General features: G+C 45.4%; 1 protein-coding gene across 8 annotated transcripts in view; it reads right to left on the reverse strand.

The window, feature by feature from the left end:
• The window catches only part of rnf123 (ring finger protein 123), a 279783-nt gene that overhangs the window by 218087 nt on the left and 34005 nt on the right, over window positions 1–27691 (reverse strand). For all 8 annotated transcript variants that reach the window (XM_074649864.1, XM_074649888.1, XM_074649882.1 and 5 more), the window contains 8 exons: window positions 22319–22418; window positions 21795–21856; window positions 19630–19701; window positions 19187–19307; window positions 18437–18538; window positions 7863–7963; window positions 6276–6468; window positions 3733–3878 (listed from right to left, as the gene is read on the reverse strand). In XM_074649864.1, the coding sequence (XP_074505965.1) occupies window positions 3733–3878; window positions 6276–6468; window positions 7863–7963; window positions 18437–18538; window positions 19187–19307; window positions 19630–19701; window positions 21795–21856; window positions 22319–22418 (897 nt within the window). The remainder of the gene's footprint in view (window positions 1–3732; window positions 3879–6275; window positions 6469–7862; window positions 7964–18436; window positions 18539–19186; window positions 19308–19629; window positions 19702–21794; window positions 21857–22318; window positions 22419–27691) is intronic.

Genomic DNA, 27691 nt, shown 5'->3' on the forward strand with positions numbered 1-27691 from the left:
TCGAGGGATATTGATAATTTTGATCAAATCTCTAGTCGTAAAAAATATGGTTAAATTTAGCACCAAATCTGTGTAACAAATGGTATCAACCCAAAAACTGCTGCAACAACTTATGAGACATAATAGAGCATGGGGATGACCATCATATACTGCTATCATAATGTTCTAAGCCCTTATACACTTTCACTATTTATTTGAATTGATTAATTCATTCATGTTTATCCTAATTTATGACTAGAAGAACTTGACACACAGTGCTGAGCTGCAAATTAATCTTCAGCTTTCAGATGATGTGCACCACTTCTATGTGACATCTACTGTTGACCTGCTATCTCCCCTCAAAAAGACAAAAACGGGTCTATTGTGGGTCTCAGAGGGTTAAAGTAAACTTTGTTTACCCAGGGGGTTTCATTATCTCGGCTTCTTCAACATGGAGGTAAAATTAAAACTGTAGCATTAAATCTGAATTCTGCTCTTCGATGTTTTGTTAGAGAAACACTTTTCCCAGGAGAATGACTCTATTAAGAAAAGAGCAGTGATTTGATGTTCAGCAGGGCGGCCCAGCTTCATATTTAGCATGCAGACATGAGAGGGGTATCAATCTGAACATCTCACTCTGAGAATAATTTCACTAATATTAAACTGTTCCTTTATGGAAGGTTATCACTAACAAGAGTGATGTTCCTGAGCCCACGGGCCAGACAAACTCCGGACTTTTAACCAGGAGACCTGGAGGCGTACAAATGATACGCGGAAAAGCTAAAATGCGTACTGATGATCATCGGAATGTCCGTGTTATGTTGTGGTATTTATTAGGGCTGGGACAATACATCGATCTCCTGATTCAAAACTATCACCATACTTGGGTGCCGATTCGATACGTTTTACTATTTTTAAGTATTGCAAATCGATATTACGATTTATTGTGATTTTTGTTAACTGTTTTTAACACTAGACCATGGGAAAAAATTTAATCATACACTTCTAGGGACTTTTACTTCGGAAATGATCTAACTTGATACAGTAAGAAGGTTTGATTTTCAGCATGTATGTAGACAGAGATGTCCTGAAGTCAAATATATCAGTCATTGTCTGGCGTTATTCATAGTAAATATTATATAATTTCCCTCACAAATTAGTGGTATTTTCTTTTAAAATTTATGAGGGACATGTTTTATACTTCTGGTGAATATAATCCATCAATCTTATTTCCATAGATGTATTTTGTTTATACAGTTCCCTTTGTTAACACCTTATTATGAAAAGTGGACGTAGTCCCACGTGTCTACTTCCTCTAACTTCTCCAAGGTGGTCTCTAGCTCTCCCGTCAGCTCAGTTCTCTTTATCGTTAACATTAAACAGTCTAACGTTTGCTAACTGGTAATGTTACCGTTAACATTAAACAGTCTAACGTTAGCTAGCTGGTTACCTTACTGTTAACATCAAACAGTCTAACGTTAGCTAACTGGTTAACTTACTGTTAACATCAAACAGTCTAACGTTAGCTAACTGGTTACGTTACTGTTAACATCAAACAGTCTAACGTTAGCTAACTGGTTACCTTACTGTTAACATCAAACAGTCTAACGTTAGCTAACTGGCAACATTATCGTTAACATTAAACAGTCTAACGTTTGCTAACTGGTAATGTTACCGTTAACATTAAACAGTCTAACGTTAGCTAGCTGGTTACCTTACTGTTAACATCAAACAGTCTAACGTTAGCTAACTGGTTACCTTACTGTTAACATCAAACAGTCTAACGTTAGCTAACTGGTTACGTTACTGTTAACATCAAACAGTCTAACGTTAGCTAACTGGTTACCTTACTGTTAACATCAAACAGTCTAACGTTAGCTAACTGGCAACATTATCGTTAACATCAAACAGTCTAACGTTAGCTAACTGGTTACCTTACTGTTAACATCAAACAGTCTAACGTTAGCTAACTGGTTACGTTACTGTTAACATCAAACAGTCTAACGTTAGCTAACTGGTTACGTTACTGTTAACATCAAACAGTCTAACGTTAGCTAACTGGTTACCTTACTGTTAACATCAAACAGTCTAACGTTAGCTAACTGGCAACATTATCGTTAACATCAAACAGTCTAACGTTAGCTAACTGGCAACGTTATCGTTAACATCGTACAGTCTAACATTAGCTCACTGGTAACGTTAATACTAGAAAGTTTACTTCATTGACTTGGGAATAATTCCCTGTTGCCGCTGCAGCTGTCCTGAGATCAGAGGCCGGCGGTATATGTTATGAGTGTGTGTACGTGCGAGATGGATAACATAACATGCAGTCATTTCCATGGCCAATTATGCGAATGTAACGGCTATTTTTCTTTCAACGCTCGTCCCAAATTCGTCCCAAAATTATTTTTCATCCTCCCCGTTCATATTTTTTCCGGCCCTGGGACGACAGGACGTCCTTAAGCTCGAGCCCTGCCCTCCGCCGTTTTCTACTTTCTCGCTTCGGCTCGCTATGGTTTGTTTTGGTTGACGTATACGGAACGGATATGACGTCACGTTACTCAGACTACAACAATAAAAGCGATAACTTCCTTCTACCTCTGCATTGACTCAAATGAAGCCAATATATCGATTCTGGCATTATAACATTGATTTCAAAATTGTAATTAAAAAAAATTCCGATACATAGGTGAATCTTTTTTTTCCCACCCCTAGTATTTATACGCCTTCCCGTGAAACTAGGTTGTCAAGTCAAGTCATTTTTATTTGTATAGTCCAAAATCACAAATCACATGAAGCTACAAACTGACGCCCAAGCTGGTCTCAACTTCTTTCAGTGCTTCAATGACACGGTAAAGCATCAACCAATCATATGTTTTTGTTTCATCCTGTTCCGTCTACAAAAAGGCCGTTAGCTCGTTCCCAGTGGTGTTTAAAGACATAACTACATCAATCAGTGCGAACTAACTCGCACAAATCACTTTTTTATCTTTCAACTGATTCATTCACTTAAACTGCACAAGGAACTTGATATAATGTTAAGGAGTTCTGTTCTCACTGCTTCCAGGTCACATAATTCATAATAATTATAACATCTCATTTTATAGCTCTGGCCACACTGCAGAGCTGCTGAGCTGATGTGAGAGGCTGGATGTCACAAAACATTCTACAGTCTCTTGTAACAGGAGAGACTTCAGAGACCAGGTCCACAGCACACTGGAGCACACGGATTTAAGGCAATCAGCTTTATCAGAAGACTAACGTTTCGACCCGACGTTATAAGAAGACGCAAGATGCTGCAATCAAACCAATATACTAAGTGTTCTAAGAAAAAGGAAGTCACCCTGATTGAAGAAAGAATGTCAGCATGCAGGAGAGGACACAATGACTCTTCAATCACAGTTCAGAGATTATCAGTCTGTCCATGTGAAGGTCAGATTCTCTCATATGAATAAAATATGCAACATTAACCTTTTGTGTTCGTATCCTGACAGATGCTCATTTAATATAATACAGTATATATATATATATATATATATACACAGTATTCAGCGTTTAAGTACAGCCCTGTCAGGAACCGACCATAAATACTCATCTTCAAAGGCAAAGCCTCATAAACTATTATTCTCTCACAAGCACCTTACGGTTATGAAATGTTTCTTATATTTTGAGATGCAAAAGATTAAAGAATATTTTTGTGGAAATAGAACTCAGAAATCCTACGATGAGCAGAAAGTATGAACACAAACTCACCTTCCCCAGCTGCTGATGGACACTCAGGTTGTACATCATCACGATCCCGTCGACAATCTCCAGCAGGGACTTGTCTGCGATTGGCTGATCGGGCTCCTCCAGCGGTCGCCCCAGCAACAGGCCGTCGTTACCGTGGCTTCCCTCGACTTCGGGTTGAAATGAGACAAAAAAAAAAGTTGACACAAAATCCAGTGCTGAGGGATTGTTTTTATACCCAGCTGGATACTAATAGATAAATAATAAGACTTTTTACACAACAGACAAGTTCCTCTCTGGACACTGAGGTGAATAAAACTGCAGCTGCTAAAATGTTGAATTTGGGTGATGAAGGCCAAATGCAGCAGTCTTACTCATAATAATATGAAATCCACATGAAGCACTAACTCAGTGTACGCGTGAGGCTGATTACGCTGCATACTGGTCAACATGTTTATAGGAAAATACGTCATTCTGAATCTAGGAAGCACTAATTAAAAAACTCTTCAGACATCAATGTTTTGACAATCTGGGAATTCCTCGGCTATCAGTCTGACAGCGATCTAGCCTCTGGGGGCAACAGACAATATTCTGGGGGTTCCGGTGTAGCCAGCAGATATTCGGGCCAAGACTTCCTCTTCCGTGCGCCCACCATCAGAGCACGTACAGTATGTTGATAAGAAGTGAAAGACAATTGGTCGTTCCATTGCAACTTCAGCATCCAGCAGCAGAGCTACACTTCCGCCATTTGGACTGAAAGCGACTACCGGACTACAGTAAAACGTCCGCCTACAAAGAGCCAAACAAAAGCAAAACTAAATTATTTCTATTCTCTTGTCATATTTAATGTCTCCACTGAAATGGCCTGTGTTGAACAATAAAAATATTATAAATATTTATACTATTATAAGTATCTACTTATTTCTTAGACTTTTTTGCCCGACTGGAAGTAAGAAGAATCCAGCACACAGATTTTGAGAGCAATCTCAAACTTTTTCATGTCAAGGATCCAAAATGCTGTCCAATAGACCACAGACCACGGATATAGAAGAGGATCCAATAGACCACAGACCATGGATGTAGAAGAGGGTCCAATAGACCACAGAACATGGATGTAGAAGAGGGTTCAATAGACCACAGACCATGGATGTAGAAGAGGGTCCCATAGACCACATACCATGGATGTAGGAGAGGGTTCAATACACCACAGACCATGGATGTAGAAGAGGGTCCAATAGACCACAGACCATGGTTGTAGAAGAGGGTCCAATAGACCACAGACCATGCATGTAGAAGAGGGTCCAATAGACCACAGACCATGGATGTAGAAAAGGGGCTAATAGACCACAGACCATGGATGTAGAAGAGGGTTAAATAGACCATGGATGTAGAAGAGGGTCCAGTAGACCACAGACCATGGATGTAGAAGAGGGTCCAAGAGACCACAGACCATGGATGTAAAAGAGGGTCCACTAGACCACAGACCATGGATGTAGAAGAGGGTCCACTATACCACAGACCATGGATGTAGAAGAGGGTCCAATAGACCACAGACCATGGATGTAGAAGAGGGTCCAACAGACCACGGATGTAGAAGAGGGTCCAATCGACCACAGACCATGGATGTAGAAGAGGGTCCAATAGACCCCAGACCACGGATGTAGAAGAGGGTCCATTAGACCACAGACCATGGATGTAGAAGAGGGTCCACTAGACCACAGACCATGGATGTATAAGAGGAACCAAAAGACCACAGACCACAGACCATGGATGTAGAAGAGGGTCCAATAGACCACAGACCATAAATGTAGAAGGGGGTCCAATAGACCACAGACCATAGATGTAGAAGAGGGTCCAATAGACCACAGACCATAGATGTAGAAGAGGGTCCAATAGACCACAGACCATGGATGTAGAAGAGGGTCCAATAGACCACAGACCATGGCTGTAGAAGAGGGTCCAATAGACCACAGACCATGGATGTAGAAGAGGGTCCAACATACAACAGACCATGGATGTAGACGAGGTTGTGTCCTGGTCTTTTGCCCTGCGTATTAGTAAATAGCCTACAACTCTATTAAATTCTATTGATGTCATGTTACTAGCACTACTAGCTACCATCGCTACTAGCCGGTTGTTTGGGAACGGAGACGTTAATACATCCAACACGGTACAGGCTGAAAGCATACAGCCCATGGGTGTATTAGAAGATAATAAAAGTGATGAATTACAGCCAATATATCCATTATTACAGCCGCATACAGCTAGCAGGAAGCTGGCAGAACCGGATATGTCATATGAGCTTAACTGTATAAAGTCTTCTGTTGCTCTGGATGAGAAAATAACCCTGATGATGTAACAGTGATCTCGTCAGGCTTAATGAAAGACACTATCCAGCTGTATTATGGGAAATGTAGGATCCTGGGGTTTTAGGGATTAAAAAGTTGGGATAAATCGACCTCTGCTGCATCAATTAGGTTCATTATATATTTCATTTTTCTTTTCTCTTGTGAGTCTCAACACTAAATCGATGGACTGCTGCTTTAATCATGTGTTTAATGACTCACTGTCCTCCTCGGTCCTCTGCTCCACAGTGAGGGTGCGAACCTTCACTTTCTCCGGCTGTGTGAGGGGTCGTCTGGGGGTCATGAGGCTGACGGCAGCCGTGCTCAGAAAGCGATTGGCTCGACCCAGAGTGGGAGAACTCAACCAGCTGGGCCTCGCCAGAGCTCCGCCCATCGCTGCTGCACCAAATGGCCTCTGTTGTTAAAAACACACGGATTAATCATTTAAATCATGCGTAACTATGATTATTTATTATTATTAACATTATTAATAATGTTTTTCATCTATATTATTGTTGGGTATTTCATTCCATTTTATTTTTGAATTAATGTTATTGTAAATGTAAAAGCCCCCCCACCCCTCCTACATAGGAGCCAGTCTCTTTGTGTTCATTTGTGTCTTTTTTTGTGGTCGTTTTGTGTCTGTGTGGTCATTTGACACCCTTCATAGATATTTTGTGTGTTTTCATGGTTGTTTTAAAGGTGCCATTGACAACATTGATACAATATTTCAGCCACTAGATGTCGCATTCTCCCTCCCCCGTTCCATTGCATTCACTTCACAAGTGCTTGCCAGTTTATTGCACAACCTGCAAATTTCCCGGTCGAGTGGAGTGAGACTCAGACGGTCAGTCGTGTCAAGTGATGAATCTTTTTTTTGTAGAGTTATAAAGTAATTTGACAACATGTAGCTAAAGGCCTACATTAGCTTTAGATTTAGGTTACTTTGTGCGGTGGTGTTTCAAGATTCATGTAACGTAATCTGTGGTAGTCTGAGGATATGGCCGGCTAGTTTAGGTAACGTTTAGCTGGCCATCTAGGCAGTGGTGTTGTGCAGGGTTTATACAGGGATACGGCGTATACCTACTTCATTTTCAGTCGGCCACCCACTTCTAAATTCCTTCTGATACGCATCTTCATTATACATTGTTTGAGGGAACTATAACGTTAGGTAACTGGACGCAACCATCACTAACGCTAACGTAGCTCCTAAGGGACTGAAGCCGTTATTCTTCTCATTTTGGCAATCTAACCAGTGACAACATATTAGTTAAGGTTGTAAGGACTATGGCTGTCGGACTATAGCTAATATGTGCTAACATCAGTTAGCAGCCTGATGGGGACGCCAGTGTCAGTGTGGCCAGGCATCGCAGAGGTAGCCTCCTTTTATCGCTGAGCACTTGGGATTGGTACCGGAGTGAAGCCGGGCGCTTTGCGTCAAACTCAGCCATTTATCAGTTTCTTCCACATTAACTGGCAACTGGATCGCTGACGACACAGAAACACCACCGGATACCAACGTCGTGATGCTAAGACGTATGTTTTTTAAATTTACAATCATAATAATTTTTGGGCGGCACCTTCCTAAAAGCTCTGTGGACCTATTCATTTTTTAAAAATTGTTCCACCATTTATTACACAATTTTTCATACACCTAGTTTGGTCATGTCGATTCCACAGCCTGTGCTAATGTTTCTTATCAATATTTAATGTTATTAATAGCAGGTAAAAACTGCAGTGATTACTTCAGAGATGACTAATTAGAATATAAAAGTGTATTCACAGAAAATTATACATAGAAAAAGAAACCTGAGCTGCCCCGCTCTCCTCGTCCTCATCCAGGTCATCCATAGACGTGGCCTGGATCTCAGCAGGGTCGATGATGATGTTGGCTTTAGTGGCCAAGTCATCTGGAAGACATAAAAAAAAAACTAAAAAAACACACATTTATTTCAGGCCGGAAACATGCAGCGAACACACTTCACAACATCAGAGCGAAGACAATCGACATTTAGTCAAACTGTGTCCATTAAAGGGACGGTTTGTAAATTCTTACACGTATAAATCAATCCGAGTCGGTGTCTCATGCACGCTCACGTGTGGCTACGCTGTTGAGACTCAGACTCCAACACAAACTACACGGAAGCACCAAAACCTCTTGGTTGTATCTAGTGAAGCCCGTCTGTTAAACAGTGTTGGCCGCGGTCGGAGGACGTGGGGGAGAGCGTAGCTTTGGTCTCCAGGACCGGAGTCTCTGCTGTACTCTGCTCCTCTGCTTGCCTTCACTCACACACCGCGCTCGTTCTCGCTCTTTATATCCACCTGCCACGTGCATGCGCGCACACTCCACACTGCAGAAGACTTAGTTTAGCTCTGAGAATATCTAGTGAATGTTCAGTGGACGTTTGTGCAGAAATAACTGCTGCAGCTCCTCCAGACCAACAGAGGTTTCCCATGTCTTGTGAAATGACGGGGTTCCGCAGAGAGAAACATTATCGTCTCCGACCAAAACTCAGGTGTGTTCCCTGTTCCCTCCGACCGCGGTCGGGAGGCTGAGGCAGGAAAAGCCAACACTAGGATCAGCATTGATTCATGGAGACCTTCGTCTGGTCAGCTAACATTACTGCCAAGCAGCTGAAATATAGAGTGATATTGTGGTTTTAGCTGACGTGTGTCGCCTCACTGTTTTGAGCGATGCTCGTTCATGTCTATGTAGAGCGAGCACAAGCGCGAGCACCAGGACGCTGACTTTCGTTGACTTAACAGCGACAAGACATTTCTGATTCTTACAAACAGTCCCTTTAAAAACATGCTGAATGTTCTATTAGCAGCTCCTGTTTGCAGTGTAGCCATGAACGTACAGACAACTATCACTGGATGGCTTTGATACTGAAGAAAACTTAAACACGTGATGATTCTCAGGCAAGTTCTGCAGCGTCTTTTCACTATGATTTCTAAGTGAATTTATGGACGTTCCTTCATGATGGACATCAGAGACATACAGTAAATGTTGACCTGATGATGGCACTAGATGAAAAGTCAGAGGATCGCCAAAGTTATTACAATTCATTCTGACGGGACCATGAATGTCTGAACCACATTTCATCACAATCCATCCCATAGATGTTGAGATATCTCAGACTAATGTTACCGTCCTTAGAGCTACACTGCTATGCTGCTAACTGAAGCTACCTTGTGCGTTTCCTTCCTCTCACGTGTGCTTTAGGCAGATGGGAGAGCCCTACCTGGCATTCAATCACATTGATTAATCAGCAAATCAATAAATGAGGCCCCGCTTGGTTAACAACCAGTGACACAACATCATGAGAGCAGCTAGCGGTGATGAACGGCCCTTTGATTCACAGAGCTAAATGATGGGGTTCTGTGAATCAAGCCCTGATTAAATGCAGGTAGAGAGGTGCTGGCTGGACACAAATACTGATGAGAGAACAGAGAGGAAGAAAAGAGAGGATTAATGAAGAAAGAGGAAGAGGCTGAGCAGAAAGCGTTCAGAAAAGGGAGGAGAGAAAAAGGTGGATAAAAAGTAAGAAATTAAGTGTGGAGGGTTAAAGTACAATAAGAGAAAGAAGGGAGGCTGAGAGTGAAGTGAAAGCACTATTTATACACACTAACACACACTCAACACAGGTATCAGTAAGAAATACTCCATCTACACACATACACACAAACACACACGCACACACACACTTTAGATTATATAGGATTTTAATAAATAAAAACGTTTCGCACATTGACAGGAAAAGCAGAGCTAGACATCACGGCTAAAGCTGCATGCTAACTCTGTCACAGACGGGAAACGTTATGGTATGGCGGTAACGTGCGGTCCAGCCGGCCGTCGCTCTCATCTCCGTGGTCAAATGGGCCGACGCTACAACTGTAGAGCACCCATATACTGACATTTCTGTTCTCTGCATTCAAACGGCCCCGATGGAGCTGACCATGGATGGATAAAGAGAACGGAGCTGACGGGAGAGCTAGAGACCACCTTGGAGAAGTTAGAGGAAGTAGAAACGTGGTGACTACGTCCGCTTTTCAAAATAAGGTGTTAACAAAGGGAACTGTATATACAAAATACATCTATGGAAATAAGATTGATTGATTATATTCACAAGATATTCCTTTGAAGTGTATGATGGTGGTCTAGTGTTAATAAAGTTAACAAAAATCACAATGAATTGGGATATTGAATTGCAATACGTGATAGTATTGCAATTCCTCTCCATCCTGTGGGCTCACCACCTGCGGGAAGAACCGCTTGGGTCGGGTGCGCTGCCACACGGGTGGCAGTGAAGGCCAGGGACCTCGACGGACTGGACCCGGGCGGCAGAGGCTGGCTCTGGGGACGTGGAACGTCACCTCTCTGTGGGGGAAGGAGCCGGAGCTTGTGCGGGAGGTGGAGCGCTATCAGTTGGATCTGGTAGGGCTTACCTCTACGCACAGCCTCGGTTCTGGAACCGTACTCTTGGATAGGGGTTGGACTCTATTCTTCTCTGGAGTTGCCCATGGTGTGAGGCGCCGGGCGGGTGTGGGGATACTCACAAATCCCCGGCTGAGTGCCGCTACGTTGGAGTTTACCCCGGTGGATGAGAGGGTCGCCTCCCTACGCCTTCGGGTTATGGGGGGGAAAACTCTGACTGTTGTTTGTGCGTATGCACCAAACAGCAGTTCGGAGTATTCGGCCTTCTTGGAGACCCTGAATGGAGTCCTGTATGGGGCTCCAGTAGGGGACTCCATAGTTCTCCTGGGAGACTTCAACGCGCACGTGGGCAACGATGGAGACACCTGGAGTGGCGTGATTGGGAGGAACGGCCTCCCTGATCTAAACCCGAGTGGTCGTTTGTTGTTGGACTTCTGTGCTAGTCATGGATTGTCCATAACGAACACCATGTTCGAACATAAGGATGCTCATAAGTGTACGTGGTACCAGAGCACCCTAGGCCGAAGGTCGATGATCGATTTTGTAATCGTATCATCTGATCTGAGGCCGCATGTTTTGGACACTCGGGTGAAGAGAGGGGCGGAGCTGTCAACTGATCACCATCTGGTGGTGAGTTGGGTCAGAGGGTGGGGGAAGACTCTGGACAGACCTGGTAAGCCCAAACGCGTAGTGAGGGTGAACTGGGAACGTCTGGAGGAGGCCCCTGTCCGAGAGATCTTCAACTCACACCTCCGGCGGAGCTTTTCTGGCATCCCTGTGGAGGTTGGGGGCATTGAACCCGAGTGGACGATGTTCAAAGCTTCCATTGCTGAAGCTGCGGCGGTGAGCTGTGGTTTTAAGGTCTTAGGTGCCTCAAGGGGCGGCAACCCTCGAACACCGTGGTGGACACCGGTGGTCAGGGAAGCCGTCCGACTGAAGAAGGAGGCCTTCCGGGATATGTTATCTCGGAGGTCTCCGGAGGCAGTTGCAGGGTACCGACGGGCCCGAAGAGCAGCAGCCACTGCCGTGACGGAGGCAAAGCAGCGGGTGTGGGAGGAGTTCGGAGCAGCCATGGAGAAGGACTTTCGGTCGGCACCAAAGTGCTTCTGGAAAACCATCCGGCACCTTAGGAGGGGGAAACGGGGAACCATCCAAGCTGTGTACAGTAAGGATGGGACACTGTTGACCTCAACTGAGGAGGTAATCGGGCGGTGGAAGGAGCACTTTGAGGAACTTCTGAATCCGACCAATACGCCCTCTATGGTAGAGGCAGAGCTGGAAGCTGATGGGGGACCATCATCAATTACCCTGGTGGAAGTCACTGAGGTAGTCAAACAACTCCACAGTGGCAAAGCCCCGGGGGTTGATGAGATCCGCCCAGAAATGTTGAAGGCTCTGGGAGTATGCCCATCCAGTCTACATGTGTTTTGTGGACTTGGAGAAGGCATATGACCGGGTCCCCCGGGAGATACTGTGGGGGGTGCTGCGGGAGTATGAGGTGAGGGGGGCACTTCTCAGGGCCATCCAATCCCTGTACGCCCAAAGCGAGAGCTGTGTTCGGATCCTCGGCAGTAAGTCGGACTCGTTTCCGGTGGGGGTTGGCCTCCGCCAGGGCTGCGCTCTGTCACCAATCCTGTTCGTGATATTCATGGACAGGATATCGAGGCATAGTCGGGTGGAGGAGGGTTTGCAGATCGGTGTGCTGAGGATCTCATCGCTGCTTTTTGCAGATGATGTGGTCCTGTTGGCATCATCGGTCTGCGACCTCCAGCACTCACTGGATCGGTTCGCAGCCGAGTGTGACGCAGTCGGGATGAGAATCAGCACCTCTAAATCTGAGGCCATGGTTCTCAGCAGGAAACCGATGGATTGCCTACTCCGGGTAGGGAATGAGTCCTTACCCCAAGTGAAGGAGTTTAAGTATCTCGGGGTCTTGTTCGCGAGTGAGGGGACGATGGAACGTAAGATTGGTCGGAGAATCGGAGCAGCAGGGGCGGTATTGCATTCGCTTTACCGCACCGTTGTGACGAAAAGAGAGCTGAGCCGGAAGGTAAAGCTCTCGATCTACCGGTCAATCTTCGTTCCTACTCTCACCTATGGTCATGAGGGTTGGGTCATGACCGAAAGAACGAGGTCGCGGGTGCAAGCGGCCGAAATGGGTTTCCTCAGGAGGGTGGCTGGCGTCTCCCTTAGAGATAGGGTAAGAAGCTCAGTCATCCGTGAGGGACTCGGAGTAGAGTCCTTGCTCCTTTGCGTCGAAAGGAGCCAGTTGAGGTGGTTCGGGCATCTAGCACGGATGCCTCCTGGGCGCCTCCCTTGGGAGGTGTTCCAGGCACGACCAGCTGGGAGGAGACCACGGGGAAGACCCAGGACTAGGTGGAGAGATTATATCTCTACTCTGGCCTGGGAACGCCTCGGGATCCCCCAGTCAGAGCTGGTTAATGTGGCCCGGGAAAGGGAAGTTTGGGGTCCCCTGCTGGAGCTGTTGCCCCCGCGACCCGATCCCGGATAAGCGGTTGAAGATGGATGGATGGATGGATAGTATCAAATTTGGAGATACGTGCATCGTCCCACCCCTATATACATGTATGTGTTAGGGATGAGTCGATACCCGATACCAGTATCAGGTATCGGGTCCAATACTGTGCTATCATGTACTCGTACTCGCAAAACCGCACCGATACCACTTTACGGCAGCGTGACGTTAACCTCTCCTCACCATCTTTCGGGTCCTACCGCACACGCTCACATCGCACGCCGGCCCTCACTTTCATTGCGCCACGGGGTTTTGCTTGCACCCTCTGACTCTCGCGTGCGTTAAACTCCTTGGTCCGTGTTTCAAGACGGGTCGGGTGGGTTGCAGACATCCCCGCAGAACCCTGGTGCCTTTTACATGGGCCAAGCCCCGCCATGGGTGCACGACGCGGTTTGGCGCACTAAGGATAGTCCGCCCCGGTTACTCTTTGGCCGCGGCCCCGGGAAGCTACTTCGCCCCAAGCCTTTCCAAGCCGACCTAGAGCCGGTGGTGGCGCACCGCCTCGTATGCGGGACTCTGTATCGGCGAGTACCCAAATGAAAGTACTTGTACTTGTACTCTGAAAAAAGTGGTATCGGTGCATCCCTAATGTGTGTGTTTATACTGTATAGTGTTTTGAGAGTGTTTGAAGGAAGCGTTGAGCTGAGGTAGAATTTGCTTTTTTTTTATATCCGCAGCGGTAAAGTTGCTCAGTGTACTGATGAGTGACTTCTGGAGGACTTGTAATAAAGAAGCCTCCCTCATGGCTCCTCTGGATGAAGCTGAAGAACAGCTATACCTCTCAGGGAGATCGAAACGAATGAGCCCGTGTAGCAGGTAATTGATTCCAGCCGTGCCACTCGGTCTTCTTTGGCACTGAATGAGCAGCATATTGCTCGTACAGTGAGTCTGCAGAGGCAATATCAATCCACATTACACACCTGCCTCCCACATCTGCTGACAACGACAAGCAGAACACAGCAGAGCTTCTGTACAAAACACTTCATCCTTTGCGTTTGTATGTTTCTTAATTTAATATTTACACGGCTGCCAGTCTCCTGAGTAACCTGACTGCCTCCAGACCCATGAAACCCATTAAAAATACATGAATCATTATAACTTACTTCAGCTTCAATGTACTACTTTTTGGTTACACAAGTTTATGCATTTAAAGTGTAACTAAACCAGATCAGGCAAGATAAATGCAAGTTTAATGTGAAATTAACTGTTTGTATTTCAAGGAAAGAATGGGGGAAAAAGGGATAAACTAAATAAACATTACTTTTTCATCAACATGTCAAATTGTTTTAGTTCATTATATATATCTCGGCGTATAAACTTGTTAGTAACACAAAGCGATTCCTCCCTCTAGTGGAGCTCAGCGACACCGAGCAAAAACAACTCTGCAGGGCTTCGTCTCCTTTGTTATCGTCCTCTTCATCAAGGTCACATTAACTCTACGTAGCTGAAAACAGCCTCCTTAACACTTTAATTCAGATTCAGTATCGGGCCTATCAGAGCATTTTTTAATGGATCGTAACAGCTAAAATATAGCCAATATGGATCATAACAGCTTAAATAAAGCCGATCAGATGCTGATCCTTTTTTTAATGTGCTGTAAAAAAATTAAGTGTGTGAGAGTGAAAAGTCATTTGTTTGTTTTTTGTTGTTGTTGTTTTTGTTCGTTTTTTGGGAAAATTATTTGTATTCCTTTTTTTCAAACATAGCATAACAAACAGAACATAACACCGGTGCCATAATATAAAAAATGATATCTTACATTTTAAGTGGCAGTAGCCAGTATATTTTTGGCATCATTGGGCAAAAATTCCATAATAACCTTTCAGCATATTGTAATTCAAGTGTTCTGAGAGATAACTAGACTTCTGCTCCTCCTCATGGCTCTGTTTTCAGGCTTTAGAAAATCTATGGCCAATCACAGGTCATTTCAGAGAGAGAGAGCGTTCCTATTGGCTGTGCTCCGGCCGGTGGGCAGTGCTTTGTATTTCCTCAAGAGATCTCAACATGGCTGCCGGGTCACAAACATTCTCAATTTACAGCTAAACCGTACACTACAAGATGATTCTGAAAACATTTGAGGAGAGAAATAGGCATTACAGTAACAGAATATTAATTCATATTTGATCAGCGCTAAAACTAATAGTTTTAAATCAGGACCTTCAGTATTTGGATCAAGAGGCTCGTGAAAAATAAGTCAGATTTATAATCTACAGTTCTTATTACATATTTAATATACATTTCACATCTTCTGCGGTCCTGGTTCGGCTGAGCAAGCTGCGGACGCGGAAAGTTTTTCCAGCCGGACATCAGAGTCTGTAATGTTATCTGCCTCACGGAGACCTGGCTATCAGCTGAGTTACCGGACCACACCATCGAGTCCCTGGGTTTTACCGTTCATCGGGTGGACAGAGACCAGGAGCTCTCCGGGAAAACGAGGGGCGGAGGGGTATGTCTTATGGTTAACCGGATTTGGTGTGACCAAACGAACATCGGGACCATCGGGACCTTCTGCTCTTGTGACTTGGAGAACCTAATGCTGCAGTGTCGGCCTTTTTGGCTACCCAGGGAGTTTACATCGGTCATCATCATCGCCATTTAAGATCCAGTGAATTCATTATGCTCATCATTCCAAAAATCCGTACTGTCTTTGGCCATAATTCCTTTCATTTTGCCGCTGCAAATGACTAGAACTCACTACAAACACGCTCAAACTAACAGCTCTCACATCTCTCAACATGTTCAAACAAAAGCTGCAACAAGTCCTAGTTGACTGCTGTACTTGCTGACCAGCCCTCACTTCTCTCTCTCTCTTCCATTACAATTTTACAAAGAACATCCAGTAATCCACCTTTTTTTGTACATAGTGTTTATTAATTTCTGACCTATTTATTTACCTATGCTGTTTTTAGCCATTTTCTCATGTCTTGTCATGGCATGCTGTATGTTTGTCATACTGTACTGTATCTGTGCTGTTTGTGTCGCTTGTGTGGACTGTGATTTTATAGTTTTGCTGCTGCCTCTTGGCCAGGTCATCATTGTAAATGAGAATTGGTTCTCAATTGATTTTACCTGGTTAAATAAAGGTCAAATAAATTTTAATTAAAATCATCGCCGTTGTTTATATTCTCCCCCCCCAGGCCGACACGGACAGAGCGCACCCGGAGTTACACAGAGCAATTAACGTGCAGGAGACTGCGCACCCGAAGACCGCACTCATTGTTGCGGGGGACTTCAACCGGGCCAATCTAAGGAATATTTCTCCAAAACTTTATCAGCACATTCAGTTTAACACACAGGGAGAAAACACACTGGACCACCTTCCGCAACGGCTACAAAGCCGTTTGCATCAAGTACTCCCAGCAAGCGTGCTGGTGCTGTTGGAACCAACGCACGGGCATCCATCACAGGGATGTCCCACACCAACATACATGGATGTAGAGCTCTGCTGGAAAGCTCGTCTGAGGACGACCCAATGATATCAATTCTTATAGTTGTATTATCACTCTTTTACATCCGCTGATTTTTGGTTGCTGTGGTCTTTCCCCCGCCCGCCGTTTGGCAAATCGGATCACTCCTCCATCCTCCTTCTCCCCGCTCATAGGCAGAGACTGAAACATGAAGCCCCTGCCTATAGGACCGTTCACTGCTGGTCAGACCAATCAGAAGCCATCCTTCAGGATTGTTTTGATCACGTGGATTGGGAGGGAGATGTTCAGGACCGCGAACGACAGCATCAGTGACAGACACAGTCACCAGCTTCATCAAGAAATGCACGGAGGACATAGTCCCCACAAGAACAATAAAAACCAAACCAAATCAGAAGCCCTGGATAAACAGCCTTCACCTCAGGCTCACCAGAGGAATACAAGCACTCACGTTACCCATTAAGGACAGTAATCAAACAGGCAAAGAGAGACTAAAGACAACGGGTGGAGTCCAAGCTCACTTCCAACAACCCAAGGCACTTGTGGCAAGGACTCCAAACCATGTCAGACTTTAAAGGACATAGACAACAAATCACAAACACAGCACCCACCCTGCCAGACGAACTCTGACTCCTCTGTCTGACCCTGTGTCATGTCCTGCCCCACGCCCACCCCTGCAGACAATCAGAACCCCCCCTTACCACTACTGCACCCCTGCACTTCCAGCCTCCATCCCTCTCCCCCTCCCCCAACCTTAACCCCCCTTCCCTCTGCCCCCACCGCAGCTGAAAACCTGGATTGCCCACCACCTCCACCTCCCTCCTCCACGACTGTTGCAGAACAGGACCGTCCCCTCTCCATCACAGAGGCTGATGTTCGCCGGACCCTCCTGCGTATCAACCCACGCAAAGCGGCGGCCCAGACGGCATTCCTGGACGCATCCTGAAGTCCTGCGCACACCAGTTGGCGGGGGTTTTCACAATAATTTTCAACCTGTCGCTCTCTCTCCGGACTGTCCCCACCTGCTTCAAATCCACCACCATCATCCCCATCCCCAAACAACAAAAAGTAACCAGCTTAAACGACTGGTCACTTTCTCACCCCCATGGTAGCCCTCACCCCAATAGCACACACCCCAATAGGTGCAATTTGCATACCGGCCAAACAGAGGCACAGAGGACGCCATCGCCCACGTCCTACACACCGCCCTTAAGGATCTGGACCTGAACACACCACTGTGTGACTGGATACTGGACTTCCTGACGGAACGCCCCCAGGTGGTGAGAATCGGCAACCTCACCTCCACTTCACTGACTCTCAGCACGGGAGCACCACAGGGCTGTGTTCTCAGCCCCCTCCTGTACTCCCTCTACACCCACGACTGTGTGGCAACAAGAGCTTCAAACACCATCGTGAAGTTTGCGGATGACACAGCAGTTGTGTGGTTGATCTCCCATGGCGACGAGACGGCTTACAGGGCGGAGGTGACCACCCTGGAACAGTGGTGTCAGAACAACCACCTCCACCTGAAAGTCTCAAAGACCAAGGAGGTCATCGTGGATTACAGGAGGGGGGGTTGCACTCACCCCCCCAGTCACCATCAACGGCACAGCGGTGGAGAGGGTGGACACCTTTAAATACCTGGGTGTCAAAATCCATAAGGACTTGACATGGGCCAACCACACCACCGCTGTGGTCAGGAAGGCCCAGCAGAGACTGGACTTTTAAACTGAAACCACAAATCCTCAGGGACTTCTACCGGGGCAGACTCTTGAACAGATAAATCATACGACACTCTCTCTCACACAATAAGAGCAATAAACAAGTGAAATGCTTCAATCAATTCAATATGTGCAATATAAAAGAAAAAATGCCTGTGAAATATTTTTATAGTATCCAACCTCACTGCTCCCATAAATATATATATAATATATATATATATATATGTGTGTGATTGTGTGATTTAAACCCTGACCATACCAACCTTTGAGTGTTTTCTTCAGGTGGGACAGGAGCCCCCCCAGTCTCTGCAGGTCAAAGTAGTCCACCTTCCCATTGTAGAAGAGCTGGGGGGGGACGTAGGCCTCTGGAGAAAGACGACACAGAGGGAGAGAGTCAGAGTTAGGAGTGAACAGAGGCAGAGTGGTTTGGAAAAACAAGACGGAGGTGATGGATTAAAAGGAGGAGAATTAAAAGTACAGATATGAACAGAGATTTGTCTGAGGGCAGAATATGAGCAGAGGGGCCCAGGGGCAGAGACACAGAGCTCATCATAAACAACCTTCATTAGAATTCAAATGTTTTCACTGACAATTTCAACACCTCACTGGACAAACACCTTGTTTCTTCTTGTCTCATTTTTGGGCTGATGAACAGTAAATTCATCTGAGCTGGTTTCATCTAAACTGGGTTGAAATTTGATGCAATCTGGTTGCCATGGTAAAGAATTACGTCTGACTATTAACCACACCCTCCGTTCTCTGTGTGAGAAAGAACATTCAACCAAAAAAAAGGAGGTAAAACTGGCTGGAGGATGGGGGCGGGGGAGCGGGCTTTAAGCTTCTACATCTGCAATAAAAGATTAAAATATTCATATTCATCTAATTCTATGTTACTCTCCTCTCCTTGACACCAACCTGGGATCGTAATAAATAAAAGCATCACCTGACATGTCACACAGCTGTTAAAGATTTGTGAATTCATATAGTTCTATGAATAACACTGGGTGTTGTACCTTCACTGCTGATGCTGCTCGGACTCTTCCTGCTGCCGTCGTCCCAGCTGGCCCTCACAGCCGTTATGAGGCGGTGGAGGAAACACACCATGTACTCAGGAGGGCACAGAGCTGTAGGGTGCTGCTCAAACACACAAAACACTTTTATATACGCTGGTAGAAAAACACAAAGCGCACGCACACACACACATTTATATATGCTGGTAGAAAAACGCATGTAACAAAGTATTTGTGCAGAGAAATACTGCAGTAAAGTTCCACCAGAACAATTATTTTATGCAAAAATATGTTTGTCTTCTTGACTTGAACCCAAAACTGGCACATTGAAGTCCCATCATTTCTAACTGGGACACTTGATATGTTCCCCATGTCATCCAGTACAGGCCAATGAAAGAGTCATGTGAGAGTCATGTGACTTCCTGTTGAACTTTATTTATTCTTACCCCTCTGTTGCTGGCATTTTCTTGGAGAAACTTCCTGAACTTATTGAGGAAAATGTAGCGTGAGGCTTCTCCCTGAGAGCAATACAGAGAGAAGAAACTCAGATTGAGATATTTCTGTACATATACAGAGATAATGCTAACACACAATGTAAGCTGAGAGGAGACAGTGAGGCAGAAAAGACCTCCTCACCCTTGTCCAACATTAATTAAACATCCAGTCACAGACAGAGGATGTGATCCAAACTACAGCTCGGATCACGAAACCTCACCGTGGCTTTTTTAATTCACCCTGCCGCTGTGGTGTGAAGAGTCAGTCAAGCACATCAGCTGAACCGAGTTGTTGATTCGTATCGGAATATTTAATCAGGCAAAAGCCAACCGAGAATTCAAAATGACATTATACACTGCAGACTTTATAATGGTCTTTTCTATCAGCTGCTCATTGACCAATATCACAACTGTTAAAGTCACAAACGTTACAGTTACAATCACGACAGTTACAGTCACGACTGTTACGGTCACGACTGTTACGGTCACGACTGTTACGGTCACAACTGTTACGGTCACAACAGTTGCAGTCACAATAATTTTACACAACAGAAGATTCACAACAGTTACAGTCACAACAGTAACAGTCACAACAGTTACAATCACAACCGTTACAGTCACAGCTGTTAGAATCACAACCGTTACAGTCACAGCCGTCATCTAATGACAGCCGTTAGTCATAGCCGTTAGAGTCACAGCCATTAGAGTCACAGCTGTTACAGTCACAGCTGTCAGCATCACAACTGTTACAGTCACAGCCGTTAGAGTAACAGCTGTTACAGTCACAGACGTTACAGTCGCAGCCGTTAGAGTAGCAGCTGTTACAGTCACAGCTGTTACAGTCACAAGTTGTTAGTCACAGCTGTTACAGTCACAGCTGTCAGCATGACAGCTGTTACAGTCACAGCTGTTACAGTCACAGCTGTTACAGTCACAAGTTGTTAGTCACAGCTGTTACAGTCACAGCTGTCAGCATGACAGCTGTTACAGTCACAGCTGTTACAGTCACAGCCGTTATCTAATCACAGTCGTTATCTAATCACAGCCGTTAGACTCTAATTGTAACAGCTGTGATGCTGACAGCTGTGACTCTAACGGTTAGAGTCACAGTTGTCAGCATCACAGCTGTTACAGTCGCAATTGTTAAAGCTGAAATTGTTAGTCACAAATGTTATAGTAACAGCCGTTAGAGAAACAGCTGTAAGAGCCACAACAGTTGCAGCCACAGCTGTCGGAGTCACAGCTGTTAGAGTCACAGCTGTTGGAGTCACAACAGTTAGAGTCACAATTGTTAGAGTCACAGCCGTTACAGTCACATCAGTTATCTTATTACAGCCGTTATCTAATCACAGCCTTTAGAGTAACAGCTGTTACAACCACAGCTGTTATCTAATGTTAGAGTCACAGCTGTTGGAGTCACAACTATTAGAGTCACAACTGGTAGAGTCAAAGCTGGTAGAGTCACAGCTGTTAAGAGTCACAGCTGTTAGAGCCACAGCTGGTAGAGTCAAAGCTGGTAGAGTCACAGCTGTCAGAGTCACAGCTGTCAGAATCACAGCTGGTAGAGTCACAGCTCGTAGGTAAGAGTCACAACTGTTGGAGTCACAAGTGATGTCTGTCTAATCCTAAAACTGAACTACATGAACAAACAACTCAAACGAATCAAAGAAACATGAAGTAGAAATCATATCTTAAGAAAAGACAGATGTGAAATAGATGTAAGATGAAAAGATGAATGAAAGTAGAGAGAAAATGATGTTCAGATGGCGTGTTGTGTTCAGAGGTTAACATAAAGATTCAATACTATATTTCAGCCCACAGTTGGTCTGAGAGCTGAGTTATATCACCACAATAACTGCATTTCAAGGTTGTAGTATAATTCAGTGGTGGTGTTAATGAGGTTTGTGTTGTGTTTACTGCCTTCACAGTGTTCAGGACATGGACACACAAACATACATAAGCTAAAAAAAAAAAAATCACAGATTCACAAATGTATTGTTTCTTGGAAATATGTGGAACTTAATTCCACATATTCAAACCTAAAACCCATTTAACATTGTACTGTTAATAGTTCAAATAATATATATTAATATACACACAATACCAACTGTACACACCGTAGTTTTGTCTTTGTTATTGAGCAGCAACTTCAGGATCTGAACCTGCAACTCTTCTACCACTGAGAGGACAACAGAGGAGAGATCAGCACGAAGTAAAAATACTCTGTTACAAGTGAAAGTACTAATTCTAAACTGTACAAATACTCTGTTACAAGTAAAAGTACTAATACCACACAAATACACAATATTTCCCTCTGATGTTTAATGGAGTAGACGTAGAAAATGTCATGAAATTTAAATACTCAAGTAGAGTACAAGTACTTCTAATTTATACTTATGTATAACACTCGAGTGAATGTACTTAGTTGCTGGTTTGAGGTTGAGTTCAGAAAGACGTCTGGCTGTCAATCAGGTCCAACATAATATATAGTGTGAGGAGCTCTGTAACTAATATAAACCATGAATAAGAAAGTATACTTTGCCGATTATATCATACAGAAACCGAGGCTAGTTTAAGAGCCCTGCTGTGTGTAATAAAGAAACAGAGATAACCAGCAGCTAAAGTAAAAATAAAGTCTGACCTTCGATCCTCTTCTTCAGTCTCTGACAGCCTCTCTCGTACGCTCTCCGTCTCAGTCGTTCATCTGCACTTTCATCTTTGGGCTCCTGTTCATCTTTCCCCTGAGAGCAAAATAAAGAACAATAATGAATAATTAAACAGTGAAATGATTCATTCAGTCAGTACTCATGTTAGTAGTCGGCCTTACAGCCCGGACACACCAGGAATGTCAGGAGCGCGTGGCAGCTGCGTGGCGGCTGCGTGGCGGCTGTGTGGCAGGGTGGCTGCGTGGCGTGGTGGCTGGGTGGCGTGGTGGCTGCATGATTCACGCGTCGGACGTTCACACCAGCTGCGTGTCAGCTGCGTGTCTGCTACGTTTCTGCTGCTGCAGCTGCTGCTGCAGCTGCTGCTGTTTTTTTCTACATAGTTTGCCTTTTAATGGCCATTTCATTTCATTATAAATATAATTTATATTTATTTTAGACCGAGAAAGGTAAAGAAACGTGTGGTAATTTGTAAATAATAGTAATAATCCACAATTAAAACTCCGTACTATATTCATTCATGGAGCTCTCCAAGTCACTGCATGTTCTAGAACACTGTCCGGCACATATTCCAAAATAAAAGCCTTGTGTTAACAAATGAAGGAATTTTGTCCACAGAAAAAACGCTTGAGGGCTTTTATTTTGAAATGAAAGCAGGAAGTGTTGATTTAAAAATAAGTCTTTACTTTTTTTTCATTTCCGTAACATATTCTACAGATAGACGTCGAAACTGTAGTAATGTAGCTGATATGATGTCAATATACTGTCAATAGATCACTTTCACTGTCTGTTGCTGCTGTGAGACGCACGCGTCAAAAATAGGCGAGAGCTCTATTCTCTAGAAGAGACACAGCTGAGACGGGCAGTGTGCCTGCTCTAACCTGTTAACACAGACGCCGAAATAATAAACAACAGGTAACGCAGCCGCCACGTGCTCTTGACGTTCCTGGTTTGTCCGGGCTGTTATAGGTGGCAGATTAATGAACGTGCCGTCGCCGGTGAAAAAAGCCTAAGTTTCTGTCGCTCAGAGGGCAATCGTCTTATACGTTCTCGGTTTGTGAATAAAATAGGCGGTAGAAGGTATTGCTACAACTCCTAGCAATAGGATCATAGTGGTAAAGCTTTTTCTGACGCTTGTTTTAACACCTTTTACATCAGTAACATCAGACAGTGAGTCATAACAATATGAACACATCTCCTAAATAAAGCTCCGTCATCTGTGCAAAGCACACTGGACTATAATCCTGCGGGCTTATTGTCCAATATTGTCCCAGTATTGTCCTTCGAATCTTTATTCAACTTCTTCAACTGTTTCTTCCGTACTTTTTTTGGCCTTTAACTAGTCCTGCATACTTTCAGCTACAGAAACCGTTCAACTATCGAAATATTCAGCTCTTTAAGGACAATAGTGCTATGACCTGGCTTGTTTCAACTATTTATACCTTTTAAAATATTAAGCTTTTTCCACATTTTTTTTTACAATGTAACTCAATGGAGAAAATCTTCAAATCCTCTTAAATCTACTCCACTTTGAAATGCTACTGCTTCTGCATACTTTCAGCTACAGACTTCATTTAAACTTTAAACGGGTTACAAGTCTTTTGACTGTTAAGCTATGATTCAGCTTTTTGATAACTTTTATAGTTTTTCATTTATCACAGTTTACGTTTTATGAAATTTTCAGACCATTTCAGATTTTATAATGGGTGTGTATTGCGTGGGTCGTTAAGGGCTAGAGCACGTGACATCATCGCTAGAGTGGAGCAGAGCTTAAAAATCTTTTAAAAATGATCCGAACAAATTGCTACCTAGCCCACAACTTCCACTCCTCATACACAATTAATACATCAAAACGAAGGTATTTTTGTCTTCTTTCAGATGATGTGCCCATTTAAGCAATAGGTCTTACAGTTTGGGATTTATCTCCTTCAAAGCACCAAGAGATCCCTTCCTCTCTCTCATCCGCTGCAATGTTAATTCACCTCTAAAAGTCTGGAACAAAAACTCAACTGTGGAGACTTTTTAAACTGCCAGTTCTCAGTCATTTTTAACTTTCAAAGTAACTATCAAAGTCTTGAGGTGCTTAAACTGAAGAGTTCTATTTCGTTCTTCCTGACCGCCAGAGGCAGTGTTTAACACTGGATGTTATCCATCTCGCGCACGCGCAGGTCGAGTATTTAATATCAACAAAGTCACATGTGACCTGGGATGACGTAGCTTATATAAGCCCACGTCATCATCAGAGATGTCCCTGTTGATAGGAGTCTGTTTTCGGTCTCCTTTATTGTTTATTGCCGCTGAGCTAAGTGGTTGTGCTACAGTATCGGCGAGCCTCCGTCGGACAACGATCCCCGTTGGGCTGTTGTCGGCTAATTAATTTCCTTTTACAGTGTGTATTGCTCAGCAGCGAGTGATTTCGCTCGTTAAAGCAGACATCTCCTTTGTTTGATAGATAGAGCGACCGCTCCCCAGTAAGTGATTTCGCTTGTGGGTTAACTTATTTTGTGGCTGCTGTTAAAGGGGAAGTTATTACCTTCCCTGTCTTTTGTATGATAACAGTCCTAGTTCAAAGCTAGTGTCTAGTTCCTGAGACAGTTTGCTGTTAAGCAAATTGATGTCATTTTTTTTCTCTCTGTTACTAGAGAGTGCTTTCACTCCAGTGTAACCAATGATTTGCATAACTAAGTAAACACATTATATAAGTAAGATAAATACATTAATTAATTAATTTAATATAAGAGTATAAAATTAATACTAAGAATTATTATTCATATCACAGCACCATGTTAGGAGAGCATGTTTGCCGTGCCTGCATGGCTCCACTGCTAGCTACTGATGGCCATGATGAATGCCCCACATGCCTCAGTGTTGTACACCTGAGGGAGGGGCTGTCCGACAGTCAGTGCATGAATTGTAGTTTTATGCCACGGGAGCTGAAGATAGCTCGTTTAGCTGAGCTAGAAGAGCAGCTCGAGAGCCAGTTGCCCCTATCGGATGTACCTTCAAATGCACGGAGTGGGCGGAGACGCGCCCCACCTGAGGGGGCCCCACCTACAAAAAAGGCAAGGAAAGTGGACTGTTTGGCAACTAAGGTCGACACGCTAACATCAGAGTTTGCTGAGATTAAAGCGATGCTCCTTAACCTTCAGCCAGGCAGGGTGAACGCAACCCAGAATGACAAATGACGCAGATGACGCAGGCTATGACACCTACCCCACCAGGATGGGATGAGGATGCCCTGTCTACGAGGGCTTCCTGTAGCCAGTTCTGTGAGGACCAGCCTGGACAGGGAGAGCTAGTAGCCTCCTCCCACGCTTCTGACACCTGTTCCCAGCAGTCAGGAAGTGGGTCCAGGGCAGGCTCAGAGTCTGCTCCAGCGACAGTTAAGCCAGTGGTCCGTATGGCTCTGGCACGCTTAGGCTTGGATGAGGCCCCGACTGCGGGCACCTCATCCAGCGCATTTTTTAGGTGGGCCCCGCCCCTGACGGGTTTCTCTGTTCCGCCCTCCCAGCCATACATTGAGGAGCTCCACAAATGCTGGCCAGACCCGAAATCGCTTTCCCACCACACCACCGACGGCAGGGCCTTAGCTTCCATGCAGAACGCTGACACTTACGGACTGGGTAAGATGCCAGCAGTGGAGCCATCTATTGCCGCCCTTATTGTGTCTCCCAATGAGGTCTTGAGGCCTGATGCTCGCTGTCCCAGGCCCCAGTGTCGCATCACAGACGACTTTCTAGTCAAGGCTTATGAGACAGCGGCACGCATGGGCCGTCTTGGAAACTCTCTTTCCCACCTGATACTATCCTTGTCCCAGTCCCTGCAAGCTGCTGGCGTGGATGCTTCCGTCCAGAGCCTCAGTGATGCATCCCTGCAGGCGTTCGGTCTTATCACGAGGGAGCTTGGCAGACTAATGTTGACCCTTACGCTGACTCGCCGGCAGGTATGGCTGGCCCAATCTCCGCTTTCTGAGCCGGGCCGGAGAGCCCTCCGCACTCTCCCTGTGGTTCCGGGGGAGCTGTTTGGCCCAGCAGCACAGCAGGCCTTGGAGCGGGGAATCCAGGCGAACCAGACTCCGCAGCAGTTTGCTAGCTTCCGGGAACCTACGCCTTTATTGCGACAGCGGCCCCCACAGGGTGGTGGTACCAGTCGCCCTCGGCTTCCAGCTCGTCCTGATACGTACCCGAGGACCTCGCAGGCTCCAGCACGGCCGGTGCCTCAAGCGAGAAGGGGTCGGGGGTCAGGGTATCGCCCCCCCCAGGTACCCAAAGGGCCAGAGGGGAAGATCCTGATGCCCCGGGGCCGGCAGTCGGACGCTTCTCCCAGCAGCAACTCAGCTGCTGGGAAAGCAGCACTTCAGACCCTTGGGTGGTGGCTACGCTTTCCCAAGGGTACACTCTTCAATTCCGACGCCGGCCCCCAGTTTTCAGTGGGATCAGACTGACCACGGTCAGCGATCCCACAAAGTCCCAGGCACTCAGACAAGAAATATCCACCATCTTGGGGAAGGGTGCCATCGAAGAGCTGGGGCTGCAGACACAGCAAGGTGGGTTTTACTCAGTTTATTTTCTGATTCCAAAGAAAGAGGGTGGGTTTCACCCTATACTGGACTTACGAGGGCTGAACACATTTCTGAAGGTGTTGCCCTTCCACATGCTGAGTACAGCAGATGTGCTCCAAACCGTGACACAGCACTGTTGGTTCACATCCATCGATTTGAAGGACGCATACTTTCACGTCCCAATAGCACTACCTCACAGGCAGTACCTGCGCTTCGCATTCGAAGGCAAGGCCTTCCAATTCAAGGTGCTCCCATTTGGTCGTTCCCTTGCCCCACGGGTCTTCACAAGGTGCATGAGGGCGGCACTCGCCCCGATGCAAGCCAGGGGTATGCTTATCCTCCCATACCTGGACGATTGGCTAATTTGTGCTCTGACCAGGGAACAGGCAGAGCGGGACACTTCTGCATCATGTGACGAGGTTGGGCCTTACCGTCAACCATGCCAAGAGTTGTCTCATACCCAGCCAAAGGGTAGTGTTCATTGGGTTAACTCTGGACTCTCGCCATATGCTGGCCTTCCCAACACCACGACGAGTAAACGCCATACTCCAGCTTCTCCTCCGGTTCCGGAAGAACAGGAGGTTGAGGTACAGCCTGTTTCTCAGGCTGTTAGGTATGTTGACATCAGTAACATCAGTAGTGCCACTGGGCCTCCTGTACTTACGGCCATTTCAAATTTGAATCAATGGTCTCCAATTAGATCCAAAGTCCCACAGATCCAAGAGAGTCAGGGTGTCCAGCCGATGCCTCCTTGCATTGCGGCCATGGAGAGACGGGACATATCTGGCCA

The sequence above is a fragment of the Sebastes fasciatus genome, chromosome 1, assembly GCF_043250625.1.
Source record: "Sebastes fasciatus isolate fSebFas1 chromosome 1, fSebFas1.pri, whole genome shotgun sequence".
NCBI lineage: Eukaryota > Metazoa > Chordata > Actinopteri > Perciformes > Sebastidae > Sebastes > Sebastes fasciatus.